The sequence below is a fragment of the Lipotes vexillifer genome, unplaced genomic scaffold (assembly GCF_000442215.2).
Source record: "Lipotes vexillifer unplaced genomic scaffold, Lipotes_vexillifer_v1.1 scaffold251, whole genome shotgun sequence".
Lineage (NCBI taxonomy): Eukaryota > Metazoa > Chordata > Mammalia > Artiodactyla > Lipotidae > Lipotes > Lipotes vexillifer.
Window position 1 is genome coordinate 1,367,655 of NW_006770868.1, and position 22,819 is coordinate 1,390,473.

Consider the following 22,819-nt stretch of genomic DNA (forward strand, 5'->3'; position numbering starts at 1 on the left):
CGCCGAGGCCGCCGAGCCGGAGCGCGACGAGGCCCCGGGCGCGCCCTCGCCGCCGCCAGCGCCGTGCCGCCGCCATCCACCCGCCGCCGCCGCCCGGCCCCCGAGCACGCCGGCCCCGCGCGCGCCTCGAGGCCGAGTCAAGGTAAGCCCGGCGACCGCCGCGCGCGGACCCACGGCCAGCCCCGCGGGCGCATTATTGTTGAGACCGCCAGCCCTTCGGCCGCACACGCTCCTTTGCATACTCCGGTGCTGACGGAGCGCCCGCCCCGGCGCGGACCGCTACCCGGGCTCTTGCTCCGCGGTCCGGGCGCCTCCTCCTGCAGCCCGACCCCCCTTCCCCGCCCCGTGAGCCCGCGGAGGCCAGCAGCCGTCCTGGCCGCCGGAGCTTTTGCGGCTAGTGGCATCTCTCTCCACCACCACCTGTGACCCTGATCAAGTTACTTTACTTCTGGGTGCTTCACTTTCCTCAACTCCCCACGCACACCCCCAATCCCTGGGACGAGCCTTCTGCCAGGTCTACCCACCTTTAGTCGGGGGAGGGGGGCAATAGATTGGGGGGCGGGGAGCATGCATGGCACGGAGTGAAAGTCTTTGCCTCCCCTGTGCAATCCTTCCTCCCCAACAAGCCAGCTCCCCTCCTATCCTGACCACGGAGTCCTCCACCACCCCCTTTTCTCAGTCGCAGCTGCCTGGTCAGCACGACCTCTTGCGAGCATTCTGAGCCCCAACTTTGCAGTAAGATGGTAAAAAATGGAAATCCAGAAAGCTGCGAAAGATTTTTTTCTTTTTTCTTTTTGTGTGTGTGTGCGCAATGAATGGGGAGTAGTTCTTTGAGCACCCTTTTATTCACCTCTTCTTTCCTCTGGGCTGCCTGCCTGCCTTCCCCTCCCCCCAAACCTGGATGCCTGTCTGCTGGAAAAGGCGCGATTGCTTCTCTTCCTCTTCTGCCCAAGACCAGGCGCTAAGGTCTAATAGTCTTTTCAGCCACACACATACCCACACTGAGTCTTCTTGATGTTCTTGCCTTCCCAATTCCTCTGGACAGTTCTTGCCATAACCCCATTTCTCAGACAAAGGCTTAGGAGGGAAAAGAACCAAACTGTTTCCTGTGTTTGCCATTTTGATGCTGTCCATCCCCACACACCCAATCTCTTTCCCAAACAAAAACAAAAGAACTCCTGGGTAGCTTGATACAGTTTCCTTATAAATCCGCATTGTTGCTTCTGGTTTATGGCCTTGAAGAAAATACCAGCCCCCACCCAAAATGCACCGCAGCCAAGTCGGCTAAAGGCTATGAGTGTTGGAGTCAGTAGGGGGCGCATTCCCTGCACTGGGTAAGGCTGCAGAGGGGGGAAGGGCCCCAGAACTAGAACAGGATGTGCTTCACAGCGCCTTCTACAGACCATGGGAAAATGGACCCAGCAAGACACACTCACACACTCTTAGTTGGTGAGCTGACAGCAACATGGTGAAGGATCAAGTGAGTCAAGAGCAGTGATTTTCTTTCTTTTAAAGAATTCACTCTGCGTTTTAGAAGTTCTCTCTTTTTACTTTTTCAAAATTGTTGACCCTTAGACAATCCACATTTGTTCTTGAGGAATCATCTTGGCACATCCTTGGTACACAGATATCTCCTTCTCTGGAATTCTTCCACCTTAAGCTTTGAATGTGTCACCATATCTTCCCAAGGTCAGATGGTAAAGGGAAAAGTTTAAAACCTCAGAGTAACAGGTTTGGGGGAATTGCTGATTACTTCCCTTCTTCATGGCCCCAACCTTTTCAACTCTTTGAGAGTTGAAAATCCTTGAGGGATGTTAGATTTTAGTGGGGTAGTAATTTTCATAAGTATGTAGATGGGTGTCATGATTTGCAAAGCCTTGTTGGTAAATATCAAGCCCATGTTGAGTTCTTCATTGTCAGACTCAACAGAGTTGATTGTAAAATTTTCTATCTTTCCAACTTTGGACTTGCGGTTGCTGTTCATTATCTCAGTAGCCAACCGCCTTTGCAAAAGTGTTGACACCAGTCTTCTGTGAGCACCCACTTTCATAGGGTGTGTTGATTTCTATAGATTTTACTCCTCTTGTTATTTCCATAGGTGTGAGATGCACAATGCGAAACCTAGGCCCCAGCTTTTGCACCATGATGCACAGGGTTGTACTTTTTGTACTGAACTGATAGGTGGCCTAGTGGTTATGCCCTGTACTACCATTTTGAGGATCTGGACTCCGTTCCTGCCTTGCTCTTTGGACCACATTGTCAATTCACACCGGTGGGTATATTCATTTTGGAGGGTGGGAACTGCAGCAACAGGGGAGCCAGAGACTTCTTCCTCCTTGGTCACCACCAAAGCCAACACTTCCAGAATTTCAGCCTAGCCACATTCCTCAAGGAACGGGTTAGAGCTGGTTGCAGATGTGGGTTCTGAACAGAGAAATGACTTGTGGCTTGTTTAAGAGAAAATTTTGAAGTTGCTAATATTGGTTTAATTGTTTGCATTCTGCACTCTTGTGTATAAAATATGTTAAGTATTCGATTACTGCTGTTTTGATGACCCAATCTCAAGAGTTGCTAAGCATTTAGAAACCTTAAAGATTCTCTGATCAGAACAGGCCTTTCCATGAACAGGTACTTGCTACCAAAGATGGATAGTGGTTGTTGATACTTAAGGGTACTTCTAAGACTTTGTTGCAGGTATTTTATAAAGATACACCAAGATAAATTTATGGGAAAATGAACCGGTGTATTCTTTGATACATAACCAGTTGGTGCTTAGGGGAGAATTTGCATTGGACATTTGCTACCAAGTAACATTTTGGTGAGTGAAAAGGAGGCAGCTTAGTTCAGGTGTTCCACTAGAGACTTAACTAATTGCTTTTACAATTTGTTTAGTAATCAGAAGAATCAGATATATAATCTAAAGGGTATTGTAATCTTTAAATACTTTTTAGTATTAAGTAGATATAATTTTGACTTGAATTTGTGTTTGATATAGAATTATACGACTTTTTAAATGAGTAATATGAACAGCATTTCTTCTTTGAGGGTGTGTTGGAGGTGAAGTTTGTGAAGCTGCTTTCGTTTGATTTAGCAAATTATACGTAAGATATAATGTTAACCCATGTCCTTAGTGGTAATAGCTATTTCCCTCCTACGGGAAAACTTAACTGTGAGCTCTTAAAAAGCATATATTCTGCACTTTCAAATGTTCCCTGATTTTGGCATTCCCTCCCCGCCCCCCCAAGAAAAAAAAGAAAAAGAAAAAAGGTTGAACAATTGGACTTGAAGGCTGGAATTTAGGTAAACTGTGAGGGTTCATTAAAAAGCCTCAATTAACTAGAGGGTGGGGAATGGGTATTCTATTTACTTGAACTTTAAGTAGAAGTTCCTTCTTTGTCTTGGCCCTTGTTGAAAATTACCTAACACTGCCTTATTAGAGGCTGCTATACTTCGAACTAACTAAATCTTTGCTTTTTGGCTCTTATAGTCTCTGTGTAGGAAATAGAGGAGATTGGGCTATGAATCTCTAAAGACCCTTGTTCCTGTTTATTCTGAAAGTCATTGATTTTCAACATATCCATTGTGAATTTGTTTTGCTTAAATTTCTCTTTTTTTCCCTAAACCAGAGTGCAGGAAAAGTTCTAATACTATTTATATTAAAAATAAAACGTCACCATGTTGAACAGACTAAGTGTCAAGTAAGTTCTTGATTATTGTTATTTTGATGACCCAGTCTCAAGAGTTGCTAAGCTTCTAAAAACCTTGAACATTCTCTGATCAGAACAAACCTTTCCATGAACATGTACTTGCTCCCAAATAATCAGTAGGCTTTTATCAAGTAAAAATGAATTTTGATTTTTATTATTAACATACATGCCTACATTTATTATTTATATTTGATTGCTGAAAGCATAATTATATTAGGTACATTATATATTAAAGTAACTGCTTATAAATTTTGGAAAATGTTAAAAATAATTTTTAGAATTATGAAATGTTAAATATTTAGCAATCTGGTGGTTAATATATTTAAGGTGATGTACACATTTTGTGACTTCACATTTAATTGTGAAAATTACAGTTTAACAAGGAACATAGAGCTATTCTGTTATAAAGGAGCAAGTAGGGATCCCTACCTTAGATAGGGAAAAAATAAAAGAAGAACTTCAGAATTTAAGTAGTAGTTTTTCTTTTGAGAACCATGCATAAATAACAAATTGCATAAGTTGTAGTAGACCTTGATTTTATTAATGGCTGGGTGGGTGTATACATAAAATACAGTTCACTTTTTTAGTGTTGAAATGACATTAAATACAAATAAAAGGTGCAAATATTGGAGATGTTTGGAAACAATACATTTGTGCAGGGGAAAAAATCAGTTAAATGTCGGAGTTTTTTTTAATCTGTTTAAATCTTAGATAAACTTTTAAAAAATGATACGAAACTACAAAAGTTTTTTTGAAATTCTTATTAGAACCTAATTTGTAGTTTACATCAAGGTGCCCAGTACTGTTGTGTAATGAGCTACTTGTTCAACCTAGACTTCCAAAGGACTTTCACTTTTAAAGAATGTCATAAAGTCTGTTATGTCTTCCAGAAGGTAAAATATTTTCCACAAGAGTGTAACTTTCATCTACTTGCCTAAGAGGCATGAACATTAAGAAAAATGTTGCTCACCTATGTAAATAATTTTAGTTAGATTCACAGAGCTTGACGTGTTATTAGCATCACATGAACTTAAAAAGTTTTTCCTCCCCTAGTTTTGTGAGAACTTGTGGTATTAAGTCTGGAGCAAATGCCATGTTTGGCTGATGTGCATATACATTTTATGTTGTTAGTTTGGAAACTTGGCATTTGAAACTGGTATGAACCAAAGCCCCACACTAATTAACTGAATTGGTATCTTGAACGTAGAGGCTGTTTCTTGTTTACACGTTGGCACTTTCCACCTTGATCGTTGAGACACTTTATAAGAACAGCCACCCATGTTTTGCCCAGCATGAGTGGCCACAGTTCCATGTGACTGCATTTTTGTTGTTGTTTGTTTGCCTGATCTTGTCCATTTGAAAGTGAGGAGAAGGATGATTGTGCTCCCTCAGTCTCTTACAGTCTTAGTACCCCTTATACCTTTGTTTTAGTCATGACCTACCTTTGATATCTGCCAGTTTCGAGGTCGGCTTAAATGAGAATCCACATTCTGCCTCCCTGGAAAGAGAAGGCTCTCTACATATTAACAGGCCTCTTAGATTGGGTTATATATATATCAACTTGATTATATGGGGATATGCGTGTATATATAGGAAGTCACAGATAAAATGTGAGCCAGCTATGTAAAGTGAGTTTTGATTTAGGGGTGCACATTTTTGTTCTAATACGTGTAAAATGCAAAATTCTTTTCACTGTTTCCGTGTTTGGTTCTCTCATCTCCATGTATGTGTTCCTGTCCTTTGCATTTGGGACTTCTTTGAGATGCACTCACAGTCCTCTTTGGTTTTATTGATCCCTAGCTTAGTTCCAAGATAGCAGCGAGAGAAATCCTGATATCTCAAGAATTTTAGCAGTGTTCCAGAAATAAAGGTTTGGAAATTAAGAGAAGAGCATAAAAGACTTTGAATAGAATTGCCCTGAACGGATGCCACAGTTTAAGATTGAGTTATCATTCAAAAACATGCACTTGATCTGTAAGAGACTCCTGCATTGACCATCTCTTAGAATTAAAAATAAATAAATCCCTCCACATCCTAATTCCTTCTCCAGTAAGGGTATAGCTAAGCGACTTGAGTCGCTTAGCTTTGGGTGGTTTGTGTTTGTCACTTCTCATATGACTTGGTTGATGTCTTTAATAAGGATGAGCTATAAGTGTACAGGCCCCCTTGCTGGCCTTTATGGTATTATTAATAATACTGGTATCATTTTTCTAAGCACTTCATAAACCATTCTCATTTCTCTCAGGACTGATTTCACAAGTAGGGAAATCAAGGCACTACCATGTGCCGTGATGAAGTGAGCCATGGAATATGTCTGCGCTGGTTCCCAGGTCTGTGTTTGGAACACAGGCTTTTATAGGGCCCCTGTGAGCTGTTTGGCTAATGAAGACCCACATGAGGGCTTCATAACTTCTTAGTGATGTTTTGTGCTTGGATGTTAGCTGACAGCCAAGGATCCCAAGTGGGCTCCGCAGCTAAAGCAGTTAGCTTCACTAGCTTCTTCACCAGTGAATTGTGCTGGTGGTAGTTAGTTGAAGGAGCAACTGTATAAGGTTTGAAGTTGCCTGTATAAGGATCTAAAAAGAAAGTTTGTTTATGGTCCATTGCTTTTCCCAGTGTTTTGGTTTAGGGCAGTCTTGTTCCTTCTTTCCTCTGAGCAGTTATTTTTGCTTAGACAGATAATTACTGGCTTTTGCCCTCTGCCTTTTCTTTTTCTGAAACCCTCTATGCCCCATTTAAGAGCTTGTGGAAACTTGTGCTTCTCTTGAAAATCTGTAAGGCTTTCCTTTTCTGATGGGAGCTGGCAACAACTGAGGACCTATATGAGTGGTCTCTTGAAACCTGATATATCTGAAGAAACTTCTGTCTAGTGGAAATGTGGTGGAATTTATTAAATGTATGTTTAAGTCAACAATTAGAATTCTTGCTCTTGTGAAAGAGATGACCTGAGACTGGGTGTATCCTAATGCAGGGAGTGCTTAGAATCCTGGTTTGAGATCAGAAAAATATAAATAAAACTTCTGTGGAAAGTGTAAGGATCGAGCCATCAAGTGGCAAAACCTGCTCTAAGAATAATGCTTTCGCTTAAGCCTTGACTCTAGGAGATAGCTTAGAAAAACGTGACAAGGTGATTCAAATAAATTACATATTTTGTTGCTTAAGAATGGTGAGAAAAATATATTTCCCATTACTATGGGAAAATTATTTTGAGTAGTTTTGAGACAGCATGGAAAACTTATTAAGGGATTGAAAATAACCTACTTTTTGTCTTAGGCCATTTAGATGAAGACCAGTAGCATGCTTCTGGAATGATTATAAATGGACATATCTGGATGTTGTCTTAGGCCTGCTCGTTAATTGATTTCCCTTTTTCACACTTCTCTTAAGCCAGGTTGTTCACCTGTATTTTTTTTTTTTTTTTTTTTTTTTTGCGGTACGCGGGCCTCTCACTGTTGTGGCCTCTCCCCTTGTGGAGCACAGGCTCCGGACGCGCAGGCTCAGCGGCCATGGCTCACGGGCCCAGCTGCTCCGCTGCAAGTGGGATCTTCTCAGACCGGGGCACGAACCCGTGTCCCCTGCATCGGCAGGCGGACTCTCAACCACTGTGCCACCAGGGAGGCCCCTATGGAGTTCTTATGTAGGCAGCATGGTGTTGGGATCACTCCCACAGTATGTCTTGCTGGAATGCCTATTTAAAATGGAGTAAATTGGGAAATGCTTCCCATCTCACAGTCTCCCTGAAGCTAGATTGGGATGTTAGAGATGTTCTCAATCCTTTTTGTCCTTTTTTAAGTAGTGAGGCATCTTCCCCCTTTCAAATAAAATTTAATGTGAACTCTAGTATATAAAACTGATTAAAGGGGCAGCTTTCACGTTGTCCCTTAAATGTCAACTTCCCCTCCATCTGTATATATCTCTTACAGTCTCTCAGCACACTCTGAGAAGTACACCCTGAAAACCGTTGGTTCCATTAGTGTTCTAGAAGTTCTGGTGGTCACAGCTAGGGTTCTTGTCTGAAATCTAAATACTCAAAAGCAACAGGATAAGCAGCAACCATAATAGCAGTTCCTAGCTGTAGGCACTAGTTTTTTAGTCTGAAAGCCTTCTTAAAAGAGGAGTAACCCAAATTTTATATTATATAAATAATATATGTATATTTAATAAGCAAACTCTAGGTCACACCTTTATATTTCTGAGTCAACTAGGTTTATTTTGGGTACCTGCAAATGTTCTATTGCATAACCATTATAAGTGCCACAGAGCTTGTAAAGTTAATATGCTAACTCTAACATGAATGGCTCACACAAATATATAAAAAACACTCTTAACGTGTAAGTATAAATGCACATTGTAATGTGTACAGGAACAGATGTGTGGCAACCATATCTGATTCTCAGGAATAATGATAGTCTGTGCTTTTTAAGAGATTATATCCTGGTATGAACTCATAAATTTCAGAGTGATTGCTCCAGTATCTGACCTGGTTTAAGGTAATAATAATAATAACTGCTTTAAGTATTAATTGGTATCATTTAATCCTTCTGACATTTGAACAGTAGAATGGTGTTATACTGGTTATACCATAGGAAACAGACCTCCAGAAGTAAAGTAAGATTTTTAGAGTCACAAGGCTAGTAAGTGGCAGAGCTAGGATTTAAACACAGATCCGTCCAGCTCTAGAGCTGTATTCTTTCTTACTACACTGTACCATCTTTCTTTCCTAGCAGGGGAAAGCTTTACTGTACTGTGTCACCCTACTTATTATAGAAGTTTAAAGTTATGAGGGAAAAAATTTTTACACGTGGCTGAGTGGTAACCTAAATATTTGTTCATGAAACCAGTGTAGTCCTACTGGAAAACACAAATTTTGATGTTGGCTATAGGCTTTATACTTAAACTTTTTCTCCCTGTCCTTGTGCTGTCATTTCAGTATCTTGTTACCTTATACCTGAAGTTCTGGCTATTTTGCAGATGTTTCAGATTGAGTAGGTAGGTCTGGAATGGGTGTAAGCTCCCTCAGGTGATTGTGACAATGGCTAGGTCTGGTATCCACTCTTCTACTTAATCTACTTACTCCAGACCTTTTTTAATGGGACCTGCCAAACACAACCAGATTAATTCTCTCAAAGCACCATTAAAATTGTATCACTTCTCTATTCCAGTAACTGCAGCATCTCCTCAGTGCCTGCTAGACATGACAGCAGGCTCTAGCTTCACACTCAAGGCCTCCATTCTAATCCCCATCCTGCTTTTCCAGCCTTGTCATTTATTCCTACTCAGAAGCTAGACATAGCAGCCATTCTGACTCTCTGCAGTAGTTCCTAAAACTCCTTGCTTTTCCACCTCTGGAACTGTGCCAGCGAGACTCTTTTTTGCAGTGAGTGCAGATTCTCCAACCTAACATAGTGGCCGCAGCTCAACAGCTACTTCCGCCCTCCCTCTCCTGACTGCCCCTGCTGAGAATGAACTGTCCCTCTTACAAAGCCTCAGAGCATCTAGTTTGTGACACATCTGACATATTGCATCTTTTCCTGTATATATTTATGGGGTGTCATCTCTATAAGACCTTTGTAGGCCGGGACTGTTCATTCATTCTACACTTACTGAGTGCCTGCTATGTGCCAGCCAATGAAGAACGTGTTAGAGAATGTAGCAGGGGAAGAAAACCAGTCAGGGTCCTTGTAATGGACATTCTTTGCCTTGAATAGTGAGATGGCATCCTTGTCCTCCTGCATATTTTAAGGGTTCTATTTAGCCTATCAGTTGAGATAAGGACAATCTGCACTGAAAAATGATTCAGTGATTCTAATTTAAAGACATAAATATCTCTTTACCAGTTGTATGAATTATACTTTCAGGTCATATTTTACTAAATCTCTTGAGATCACCTGTGATGAGCATTTAAAATAAATTAAAACTTTTAAGTCACAGAGTCATTGTAATTTTGGTGATTGATAAGGTGGTGAACCAGGCTTTTTATTTCCCATTAGATTCTTGATTTGTTATTAATGAGCCACACCAATATGAAAGAAAAAAAAACTTGCTTAAAGGACTAAAATTAAATTTTTCATCTTTCTGTTACCTTTCAAAAGGCTTCCTGTTTTATTTTTCCTGGGACCTCTCCCCTTTTACAGTTCTATCCTGTAACTTTGAAAGAAACTTAAGGTGATTTGAAAATTTAATACATGGAAATTCTGTGAAAATCATTTCTGTACTGCTGCTTCATGCTCTAGAATCATTTCAATTTTGCAAAATTAAAAAATAATTGAACTCATTAAAGTAACTCTAGCTGGATTAAACTATTAATTAAGGCAGAGTGAATTTGGGCTTTTGACGTTGACAAAAGTGATATATTCCTCTGTTTCTGGCCTCTTGGGAGTGGAGCAGATTTGCCAGGAAAGTGAACTCTCTACTAAGATTTTTTTTTTTTTTTTTAAGTGCTTAACAGTTTGGGGGCTGTTGATATATTACTAGAGTCACTCGTTTAAAATTTTCCAAAATGGTCTGGAAATTTGTAAAAGATTTTTTTTTTTTTTTTTTAAGTGCTTAACAGTTTGGGGGCTGTTGATATTTTACTAGAGTCACTCGTTTAAAATTTTCCAAAATGGTCTGGAAATTTGTAAAGGCCTTCAAAGTTGTTCTGTTAAATCCAGGACTTGCTCTAGAGGATCTATCCTGTTCAAAGGAATCTTAAACAGTCTTAACAGATGCTTAATATTCATAGTTTTGGCAAAGAGACCCATCAGTGATAAATGTCTCTGATTTTGAACCCAGATTGCCCTGCTGATAAAATTACAAGCAGCCTTATCTGGTTCCATATTCACTACTTTTGTCTTATGTTTTCTAGTAGTAGCCACTTTTTTTTTTAACCTTATTTTTAATTGTAAAATATACATAACATAAAATTAATTTATCATGTTAACCAACCACTTTTAAGTATACAGTTCTGTGACATTAAGTATATTCACACTGTTGTGCAGCAATTATCACTATCCATCTCCAGAACTTCCTTCATCTTGCAAAACAGAAACACTCTCCCCATTAAACAGTAAATCCTCATTCTCCCCTCCCCACCAGCCCTTGGCAACCACCCTTCTACTTTCTGTCTCTATGAATTTCACTACTTTTAGTATCTCATATGAGTGTAATCGTGTAATATTTGTCTTTTTGTGACTGGTTTATTTTGCTTAGCATAATATCTTTGAGGTTTATCCATGTTTTCAGTAGCTACATTTTTTAAAATAAAAAGTAAAATTAATTTTAATTTTTAATCCAACATATCCAAAGTATTGTCATTTCAACATGTAGTCTGATTTTGGAAGGGTATTTATGAGATATTTTGCATTTTTATCATACTAAGTCTTGGAAATCCCAAGTATATTTTATGCTTAAAAGCATATCTCAGATGGGCAAAGAAGATGTATAAATGGCCCAAAAGCACATGAAAATATGCTCAACATCACTAGTCATTAGGGAAATGCTAACTAAAACTACAATGAAAATATCTCTCACACCCATTAAGATGGTTACTGTCAAAAAAAAAAGTGTTGGTGAGGATGTGAAGAAACTGGAACACTGTACACTGTTGGGAATGTAAATGGTAGAACCACAGAATTACCATATGATCCAGCAGCAGTGTCTTGAAGAGATACTTGTACACCCATGGTCATAGCAGTATGATTCACAATAGCTGAAGGCAGAACAAGTATCCAACAGGTGAATGGATAAATGTGATATATACATAGCATGGAATATTATTCAGCCGTACAAGGAAGGGAAATCTGACATGATGCTCCAACTGGATAAACCTTGAAGGCCTTGCTAGGTAAAATAAGTAGTCACAAAAGGACAGATACTTTGATTCCACTTACGTGAAGTAGTCAGAATCATAGAGGCAAAACGGAGTGGTGGTTGCCAGGTGCAGATGGGCGGGGAGAAATGGGGAGTTACTGTTTAATGGAGATAAAGTTTCAGTTTTGCAAGGTGAGAAGAGTTGTGGAGATGGATGGCGGTGAGGGTAGCACAATAAAAGTTTAAAGCACCTCAATTCAGTTCAGACTAGCCACATTTTAAGGGCCCAATAGCCATTTGTGGCTAGTATCTGCCATATTGGAAAGCATAGTTCTTAAAAATGAATTTATAAAATTTTCAAGCAACATTGGTTTTCTTGCTGCTTGAGTAAATACTGAAATCTTTTCCTTTTGTTGTTTGAGAAAATTTATGCATGCATAAAATCTGGAAGGATAAGTATACCCCAGTATTTACTGTTGTCTTTGGGTAAAATTATTTGTGTTCTTCACCTTATCTACATCTTGTAATCTTATACTAGGCCTAATTGCTTTTTTTTTTTAACAGCTTAAGATATCTTTCGTATACCATACAATTCACCCATTTAAAGTGTATAATTCAGTGTTTTCTAATATATTCAGGGTTATGCACCTATCACCACAATTAATTTTAGAATATTTTCTTCACAAAGAACCCAGTACCCCTTGGCAATCACCCTCTATTCCCCCCGCCTATCTCCTCCAGCCCTAGGCAACTTTAATCTCCTTTCTGTCTCTTAGATTTGCCTATTCTAAATATTTCATATAAACGGAATCATACAATTAGTGGCCTTTTGTGACTGACTTTTTTAACTTGGCATAATATTTTCAGGGTTCATCATGTTGGAGCATGTATCAGTATTTCACTCCTTTTTATGGCTGAATCATATCCCATTGTATCAATACCATGTTTTACTTAACCATTTATTAGCTGATGGAGATTTGGGTTGATTTTCCTTCTCGGATATTATGAAGACTGCTGAGAACATACGTGTACAAGTTTTTGTGTGGGCATATGTTTTCATTTCTCAGTTGCTTTTGTAACAAGAATGAACGGAATTTGGCAGGGGAAAGGAGACTAAGAGGTAGTTGAGAGCCGACTAGTCTCCTGCCTACCCCTGCCCTTTAGAAAAGGAAAAAAGATGACGAAAGCCTCTCCTTTCCCAAGCAATTTTCAGAAGACTGTGCTTTGAGTATTGATAATGGATAACTGGTCCATTATCAATAGGAGAGACATAGGATATATCTGGTTTTTGAAAAGGTATTGTTTTATTGAAGGATCCTAAAGTTGTGGTTTTCATTTTGCAAGATATTACCATTACAGGGACTTCCCTGGCCGTCCAGTGGTTAAGACTCCTCACTTCTACTACAGGGGGCATGGGTTTGATCCCTGGTTGGGGAACTAAGATCCCACATGCCGCACGGTGTAGCCAAAAAAAATTTTTTTTAATTAAAAAATATATATATATATTACCGTTACAGTTTGGATAGAAAGATGTCCATCAGATGTGACCATCTAGTGACTGTTGGCATCCACGGTGATGTTACAAGCGCTTTAGGGCAAGTGGTCTCAGAGCTGAGTTCATGTATCACTTCTTTGGATGTGATGGGACCATCTGACCTGAGATATGTGTGTGTATTCTTTTTTTTTTCGGTACGCGGGCCTCTCACTGCTGTGGCCTCCCCCGCTGCAGAGCACAGGCTCCGGACGCGCAGGCTCAGCGGCCATGGCCCACGGGCCCAGCCGCTCCATGGCATGCGGGATCCTCCTGGACCGGGGCATGAACCCGTGTCCCCTGCATCGGCCGGTGGACCCCCAATCACTGCGCCACCAGGAAAGCCCTGTGTGTGTATTCTTTATCTCCGTATCTCCACTTGAGCTGGTTTGGCTGAATTATTTATGGTTATTTCAACCTTGGGTATTAAAGTTCTGGCACTTTCAGATGTGTGTATATAACATGCTGTTGTTTACTTTTAATTAATGTCAGAGATCAGAGCTTCATCTGCATGGGTAATGGGAAGAACAGTGCATTCTAGGTCTGAAGATGACCTTGAGACCCAGCTCTGTCATTGACACGCTCATCACCCTTAAGCCAGTTGCTTCATCTCAGTTGCTAATCTGTAAAATGAGAAGAGTTTAGATTAGGCAAAACCCTAGGTTCTTTTCAGTGATTCAAAGTGCTGCTTTTTCATAACTGATTTTAGTTGGAATATGAATCTCAATCTCTTGTCTCCTAAGGCGTGTACTTTGTTCTTCATTTTGGAATTAGAATGTTCATGCCCCTTTGATTGAGAAGATACTTAAAGATTGTTGATAGTTATTTCTCTTCTAACCAGACATGGATTCAGAATAGCATATCTTTTTCTCATCAGCTAAACCAGCTAATGCTGAAAAAGGCAGCACATATGCCAAAAAAAAAAAAAAAAAAGGATCGATTGTAGTTATATGTGTAAAGTGGCTGCCACCAACACAAATGCACCTTTTAGGAGCATTAATTTAAAAATAATATCCAGAATTAGAGAAGTGTTGTCCCACTTGACCTGATTATGTCACATCTGGAATAACAGTTTATTCAGGGCACCACAGAGATTGACCAACTGGAGCCTGTTCATTGGAGACTGGCGTAGGCGATAACAGAAGGAATGGTGAAAAGAACTGAGCATGGTTAACTTGGAGAAGGGGAAGTCTTGAGAGGGAAGGAGGAAGTGTCTTAAAAACTTGAAAGGCTGTTAGGTGGCTATGTAATTAGACGTCTGTAGCTGAACTGAGAGTTGTGGGCAGGTTACAGAGCATTGTAAAGAGTAAACTTGTGAACAGAGCTGTCCAGTGTGAGACAAGATGCCTGGTGGGGTTTGTGCTTCCCTCACAAAGTAATCAGGCAGAGAGTCTCTTAGAGCAGGGTTGTTTGTGGAAAGGATTCACACGTTGTTCATAGAAAGTGGCCAAAAGTATTACTGTGATAAAACATTTTTGTACAGGATGCTGTATTTAGATAAATACACCCATTTTGCCTTGCATAAATATAGTCTACCTACCAAAGAAATAGTTACGAAAACTTTTTTCTTTTTCTTTTATTTTATTTTACATCTTTATTGGAGTATATTGCTTTACAATGGTGTTAGTTTCTGCTTTATAACAAAGTGAATCAGTTATACATATGTTCCCATATTTCTTCCCTCTTGCCTCTCTCTCCCTCCCACCCTCCCTATCCCACCCTACGAAAACTTAATTATAAGGAATTTAATAATTGATTTGGTTAAACTTTGAAGAAAACCTTTTTTTCCTGAAGTGGAGGCAGTTTTATATTTGACACTTTACTCAGTTAATTGGGTTTCTTTTATTACCAAACTGAAAGAATAGTAAAAAATTAATGCAGTTAGTAGTTAAGAACAGAAGAAAAATTAGTTAACATTTCCTGCCTGCTTATCTTTATTAACAGTGTTCTAATATGATTATCCTAAGCAACATAATTGATGTTCATTATTTAAATTCAGCTTTTGGTTGCAAGTGTGTCTTCATTGGCAAAGTAGTTTCTCTTTCTAATCCTTCTGGGCTTTCCAAATACTCCCTTTTTTAGCCTCAACACTACTGAACATTTTCTGGTGAGATGGAAGAGAGGGAAGACTAAAACTTTGCTTTTTTACCTCTGTCATGCTGCACAGTTTTATCTGCTAATCCAGAAGAGCATTCTGCCCCTGGATAGTCAGACAGTTACTTGTTTCGTGGTATTTGGGATTGAGGAAGAGAGGAAAAGGAGGAGACCGAGCTGCCTTTATGTGAAGAGCCGAGCCTGTAGCATCCAGAAGGTCTTTTGCCAAACCTTACAGGAAATTGAAAGATAAGCTGCTTCTGTTCAGGACTGTGTTTTAGAAAAAGATTGAGTAGGGTGATTGCTTCCAGACTGAATGTAGGCTCTAGGGTCTCGGGGTGTTCACTCATCGGAGGGTGGTTCTAGAAAGACTTTACAAGGTTCATTATTTTTCAAATACAAATATTACATAAAGGTTTTTACATCTGGTTTAATTTAAATGTAGGGCTAGTGACATCCTGAAAAGCAAATAAGGTGTCTGTGTTCACCACTTTGGATCCCAGAATAGTCAGGAAAGATAAACACTTGATGGTTATAAAAAGAAAGTGTTTTACAGTGACCACACTTTTTTTTTACTCAGTGAGTGATATTGACAGGTATTAAATATGTTGTTGAGGGGGTGGCAGGAGGAGAAAACAGCAGAAATATGGGAATGATTTTTTCTTTCTGCCTAAATAGTTTTTAACTTAATGGGTTCAAAATCCACAGAGATATCACAGATATTTTTAAGTGCCATCATGGGTAGCAATGAAGTAACTGATGCTTTGATTCTCTTCGTGAGAATCTTCTTCAAATGCCTGCGTCTCTTAGAAAATAGCATAACTTAATATTTTTAGTTAGATCAGTGGTTTAAAGAAACTTCAAATATCTGACTCTTAAACCCCAGTGTGGATTATATAAATACTTGCACTAGCATTAAGTGGAGTATTGTTTTAAGGATTTAGGGTCTGAATTTCTTACATATTAATTTGGGTTGATGATGTACCAAAAATGAAATTGTTTATATTGTAGTAGTTTGAAAGTCTTCCTAATTTATTAACTTAGAAAATATTGCTGCCTTTTTTCTTCACTAGTAATGGCATCATTTCCAGCCTTTGATTCTCCCCCACCCCCTACCAACAAGGTATTTCCAGAGAGGCTGTATCTTTCTTCACAGGTTTAATGTAGAAATGTTTAAAAAACAAGAGTATAAACTATGTTCTGATCCTTAGGCTTACTGTGGGCTTCCTATAACCATATTCTGATCAAACTGTAATTTAGGGGAGATTTTCAGTGAACTATTGGAATTCTGCTGTAGCCATCAAACATCATGCTTTGGTTGACTGTCCGCTAGGTCCAGATTCTACATTTCAGTAGTCTGCCACCTTGGCATAAATTTGCATTATGAGCTTAGTTTAGACAAGTAACTATTTCAAGGAGATACTTGGAAACGGAGAACTTTTCCTTCTTTCTCTCTCCATCAACCTGAGCCCCTCCCTCCTCTTTTAAGGTCAGGTGGGGTGGTGGAAACCACTGGTTTAGTCTAAGTAACTTGTGTTTAGGTTTTAGCAGGAAGAAGTATCTATCCTGGTCTAGCTCTCAGTACAGTGTTAGAAATGTTTTTTTCTATGAAAATTCTAGATTTGCATTCACAGTATAACTGATGCAGTAGTTGTCATTCTGGTATATGTTCAAATTTCAGTTCCCAAATATTAGAAGGTAGCAGGGTCATGCCTGCACGTGATGGAAACTAGGACACACCATCATATTTACTGGCATGTTAAATTGGCACCATATGTTCTTATTAGGAACTTGAAACATAGAAGAATGCACATAAAAATATGAAGAATTTGTATACCGGAAAATGCCATGCTAGATCCATACTTGGAGTCGTTTAAAATATAATCTGTAGAAGTTTGATTTGGAGGCTTTTTTTTTTTTCTCCTGGCTTGATTATCTGTGCCTAGTCAAAGGTTTAAGATTGGGTTTTTTGGCGGGTATTTTTGTTGTTTTGTTTTTACTTTCTGATGGCACAGTTATAAATACTTTTCTTCTACCCCTAAAATCAGGGACTAAATGATGCCATCCTTGATATGGTGGCTTTGCAGAGGGAATGCGATACACAGACAAGCCCCATTGACTATTGGTACATTAGGTCCTGCAAATCTTGCCTTAAGCCTGCTAAACTAGTCCTCTCATCTGTTGGGTTCCCCTCCATCTTCCTGACCCAGATGAGCCTGAGTACAGCCCCTGACTAGATCCAAGCCTTTTGGCAGAACTCTGGTTTCATAAATGATTATAATTACATTTCTCAGTTAATGACCTCTTTGCCTAAATGAAGTTCACAGTCATTGATGTTGTATTGTATCATCATCCTTGTACAGTCCTCTTACACAGATTCGGCCTGTAGATATTTCCTCGTGAGATAGGTTCTCCCTGCCTTTATTTACCCTCTTTGTACTTGGTGTAAAGGAGTACTTTTGCTTTTCGTATTTGGTGAGAAAAGAGGTACACGTATTTGATCAGTCTTACGTATTATAATTTATATGGTTTTAAGTCATGGCTACAGATCTCAGATTTTCATTTCAGCCATCTGACTCTTGCTTTCTGAGGAAGGAATTGCTTTCTGAGTGGGAATTTGGCCGGGATTATTGGTAAAACTTTAATGTTTTGGCCCTAATTAGTAGGTGTGGGTATAATTTGCAGATTGATAAGGAGTGTGGCTGAATTATTCAACAGTGAATTTAAATCATTCTCAAAAATCAATAATTTAAGTCTAGTTCATCAGGTAGCATAGCATATGCTTAACCAAAAGTTACTTAACTTCAGTTAATAAATTGCAGACGTTAACTCCATTATTAATGGGTTTGAGCTTTCCCCAAAATCTTTTAGAATTTACAAAGTGTTTTACTCTTTCCATACAGTGTTTTTGATTAATGAAACGGTGGGCCAACGCCTCTTTCAGAATAACTGTATCTCCCTGACAAATTCCTATTCTTCCTTCTAGTCCCAATTCACAAGAATAATTATTTTGCATAAAATTCCCCATCTTCCCGTACTTATTCACTTCACTTCTTGTGTGTCCCACTACCCACTGGGTCTACCAGAACTTTTGGTTGCAAGTAACATGAACCAGAACTTAACCAAAAATGATCATGTGTTTTTGTTCTTGTTCATGAAAAGTTTGGGGGAGGGATGGTTCAAGGGGGCTATCTTTCAGGCACAGCTAGATTGAGGACCTTAAGCAGTATCAACAGGAGTGTTTCCCTTTCTGTGCTTTTCGCATCGTCACTGTCTGCCCTGTTGGGGCACATGTCCAGGTTTGCACTAACCAGTGTCTGCAGAGATAGAACACTAATTGGTTAACCTGTGTCGTATGCGCGGTGGAGGAAGGGCCTCTTAACTGACAGCACCTCCACTGCGGCAGGAGTGGCTCCAAGAGGAAGTTGGGCAGGGAGAAGCAAGCATCTTTACTCCAGTGACCCAGTGCCTGCTGTGTACCCCAGAAGCGATGGACTATTGAAGGGGAAGAGCTGTGTCCTGTTCAGCTTTGTTTCTAGCACATTAATGGGCAGGGTGCTCCAAAAATGATTGAGGAACAGTGGTTTTGTTCTATTAATTTGGATGTTTTTCCTTTTTTTATGCCATGAGCTAAGAAGTTTATGGTTTGGCTGAAGGGAGCTCTCCTTGGTATTGGGAAATGGTGCTGACCTCGTCAAAATGGCCATCCTGATAGCCAGGGAGGCTCAAGAGAAAGGTTTAGCGACTGGGGACAAATGGTAGAAAGTAATCCCATCCTTCTGCATTCCTTTCAGTGCCCATCTCTAGACAATTTTTGACATTATTGTAAGACATCTTCCTCCCTAAGAGTAATGATTGTGAGAATTTGTTTTCATCTCTTCCTATTCAAAAGTGAGGAACACCCCTTAATCTCAGGCAGTCAACTTCCTATTTACTCTGTCCTTACCGCTCAGTTAACAGAGTAAATAGAAAGGTATGGGCCCCAAGAATCAGATAGATAACATCAGTGAACCCTGAAGGCAGCTGTTGATTTGAAGTTGTTTCTTAATAGCAGGTGATGGGCTGAAAACAACAACAACAACATAGGGCCCTTGAGTTCTTTTTCTTATCACCCATGATTAACTGGTAAGAGTTTGTTGGAGACTTTCTTACAAGGAACGTTTGTCTTGTTACAGGCATAGAAAAGCTTAAGAAATAGACACAGGAAATGGAGGATGGGAGTAGGAGGGAGCCTTCTTTGCTTATTATATTCCTGTACTACATACCTGCTTTATATACTGAGAGAAGTGTTTTATTTAATAAGTGAAAAACCAGAAGAATCTCTTAAGTGCTTTTGAGGATGCTAACACTTAAGAATGTGTTATTCTAGCTCCAGATGGACAAAATCTTGGAAATGGCTTCCGTGGAGGGTACCTCCATCTGGGGAAAGGGGCAGATGATAGAATTCCCAAGGTCATTAGAAACGTCAGAAATCTGCTTATGAAGACAGTTATAACCTTAACTCAGAATATTCTACATTTTTCAATGTAAACTTTTTCTCTCTTTTTATTCTTGGCTGCACTGCACGGCATGCGGGATCTTAGTTCCCCAGCCAGGGATCGAACCCGCACCCCCTGCAGCAGAAGCATGGATTCTTAACTACTGGACTGCCAGGGAAGTCCCGATGTAAACTTTAACTTGGATTCCTCCTAGCTAATCATAGAACAAATAACTTTTTTGTAGCATTTTCCAATAAGCAATGTAATTTTTATTTATAAGCCTGTTTAATTCAACTCAAATAAGTAAACTCAAGATTTATTCTATTGCTGAAATATCACCTGCTATAAATAAGTTTTTTGTAATTAAGCTCCCTTAGAGCATATTCTTACTTTTTCAGAACCGTAGGTGGATAAATTGGGTACAACGAAGCAGCGAGGTGCTTCACTTGGAGGTCTTGAAACAACTTTGTTAGCTGTGGGTGGGCACGTAGAACACCTGGTATTTTCCATAGGAAACTGGGTTTTCCTTTATCCTGAGCTGCAGTTTGGCTCCCTAGGATGTTTTCTGTATTGGGGGCGGGGCGGGGGGCGGCATTTCCAAATCTGTGTGTGTGTGTTTTGCTGTGCTCATCCAGGAGGCAGGGAAAGCCAGAAAGGGCTGCCTCTGGGGTATGTCTGTGCTCTGAAGTGAAACAGGATTCACATGGGATGTTCCAGAAGAACTGGATTTTGGCCCGTGGAGAGTTGATAAAATGAATGGAGAAACAAAATGTCTCTTTTCAGAATTGGGTGTTTATGGACATTCATTTTGATGCCTGGTCTCTTCAGAATTAGCCTGTAACACTTCCTGTATTTCTGGAACACTTTTCTTGTATTTCTGAAACATTTTTCTATGAGGTGGTTCTCTCTAAATGACCTAGTTTGTGCGAACCTAGTTTTTCCTTTTTAATCAGTTTATTAAGCAACTGATTTTTTTTTAAACCATCAGAAAGATGGTTCAGAACAATTTAGGAATAAAATTTCCACAAGGAATAATGGATTTGGCCTTGAATGCACACTAATTTGTATCAGAACTGACTTCTAAGTCTGTTAGCTAAATGATACACAGATTATTAGATGGCAGAGAGTGCAGAGGACACCATAGTCCTGCTTCATAACTAGGAGTTCCATCCTGAGGATGTGTTTTGCAGTGAACTGCATTAATCTTTTGGCCTCAGGTATACTAAGTTCTGGTAACATATCGAGATTTAGAATTTCTAGAAGTTGCTGGGACATTTTGGTAGGCTTCATTTTTTTTTTCCATTTTTCATGGTTAATATTGATGTTTGGCTTTGAATAATAAGTGAGGTAACATGATATCTTATTACATGTGTATTAGTTGACTTTATGATTGTGGTTTACAGATGGTAGTGGTATTATAGAGTGACAGCCTTGATTAATTAGAAAACCAGATTTTCATGTATTGAATACTAAATTTTAAATCCAGATGCCTTGGCTTTTGTTTCTGCCTGTTTTTGATTTTTAGAACTACTTTATATCCTGCAAAATTTATTTGGATTATTAAGTCGATGATTAGTTTTTACACTATTTTGTAGGAAACATTTATGGTCACGTTGGAAGCCATACAAATTCTCAGCTGCCCAAGTTTTATTAATTTTATTTTCTTAACCTTTGTTTTTAAGGAACTTGGGGAAAGTGGGTCTAAATTTCTACTTTAATGTATTGGGTCATTTAAATAATTTTTCAATTCCCTCATACACACATAAGCTTCTCATCTTTCAAAAGGGACCCCCCAAAGTCTGTAACAGTTATTATTTGCTCTGGTGCTGAGTGCCCAGCTTTCCCCGTCTCAGCATTCATTCCGTGGCATTAGTGAGTGCCTTTGTCCAGGTGTGGTGTTGGCTGGGGGGCAAGTTACACAGCCATTCTTGTCTTTCGTTTGGGTGGTGTGCAGAAACTTACGGATACCACAGCAATACGAAGGGTAGCTCCCAGACAACAGAAACTTATTTCCCCTGGCACTCAAAATTATGTGGTAATGATGCTGAAATGGTGAGCATTTTTGTTTTCAAAGGTTCAGCATCACAAGGAGAAAAGCACTCACACTTGATTTTGAAGTAATCGGTTGGTATATAAACCTCATTCTCAACTTTAAATAAGCTCATCACCAAACTAGTTTTTTAAAAGTCTAATCAGAATTGTGCCACATTAGATTCATGTTACCTGTGATATAAAATGTCCTGTTAAAAATAGAAAAGATCAGAGAGTACTTATTTTGCCTGCCTGCTCTAAGTATTCAGAACATGCTGGATAAGGATATCTACTCACCTTTTTTGTCAGACTGGGCCAGGGTTTGTGATCCTACCATCAGTGGAATTAGTAAATATCACAAGTTGTACATGTTTTGACTTGACTTAAATTTTTTTTCCCAATAGAAACTATGTTCCAACTTCCTGTCAACAATCTTGGCAGTTTAAGAAAAGCCCGGAAAACTGTGAAAAAAATACTTAGTGACATTGGGTTGGAATACTGTAAAGAACACATAGAAGTAAGTAGCATGTCATTTTTTAAATTTTAACATGACTCAGCTTCTGATCCATTACTTTGTGTCAGTGGCCAGGATCGTTAATTCTTTGGGGTGATTCTGTATTTTAACTGCAGTGTTAGCTTTGCCTGAGCTTTCTCAAGTAGCTTAACTTGTTCCCTTCTCCCTAAAATGGGCTTTTTCATCTTTGCATCCTGGAGCAAAAGCAGTTACCACTGAGGACGTACCACATCAGTCATTTTTTACTAGGTGCTTTAAAATGGTCTCTAAATTCAAATCCTTAAAACAACCCCTGGGGGATATAGGAATTCTTATCTCCAATTTACAGATGAAGAACCAGTAAAGAAATAGGTCCACCTCACAGCTGAGCATGTGGCAGGGTCTGTCTGTGAGACTCCAGAGCCTGTTCTCATTCTGATATGCCTGAATGTTCTGATTGACCTTCTGATTGTTGAGGCTTGGTGGTTTGGGTGTTTGTTGTCTCTTTCCTTGGGATTTGAGCATTTGTTGGCCCTTTTGACCCATCGTAGACTATTATCTTCCCCTAGGTAACAGTTTGGACTTCACAAACTGTTTTTCTAGCCTTTTTATTCTATGAGCTTTATTAACAGCCCTGTGGGATAGCCAGTGCAGTGGTCTCCTCTTCTAGATCTCATTACTCCAGGTCTTGTGG

The 22,819-nt window shown here is 39.5% G+C and overlaps 1 protein-coding gene across 2 annotated transcripts in view; it reads left to right on the forward strand.

Moving 5' to 3' along the window:
- Positions 1-4: 4 nt before the first annotated feature.
- Positions 5-22,819, forward strand: part of ADNP (activity dependent neuroprotector homeobox) — a 30,563-nt gene continuing 7,748 nt past the window's right edge. Inside the window, exons 1-3 of one of the 2 annotated variants that reach the window (XM_007446375.1) lie at positions 5-142; positions 2,099-2,272; positions 22,037-22,149. In XM_007446375.1, the coding sequence (XP_007446437.1) occupies positions 22,042-22,149 (108 nt within the window). In that variant the 5' untranslated portion in view covers positions 5-142; positions 2,099-2,272; positions 22,037-22,041. The remainder of the gene's footprint in view (positions 143-2,098; positions 2,273-22,036; positions 22,150-22,819) is intronic. The other variant, XM_007446376.1, reaches the window with a different exon arrangement.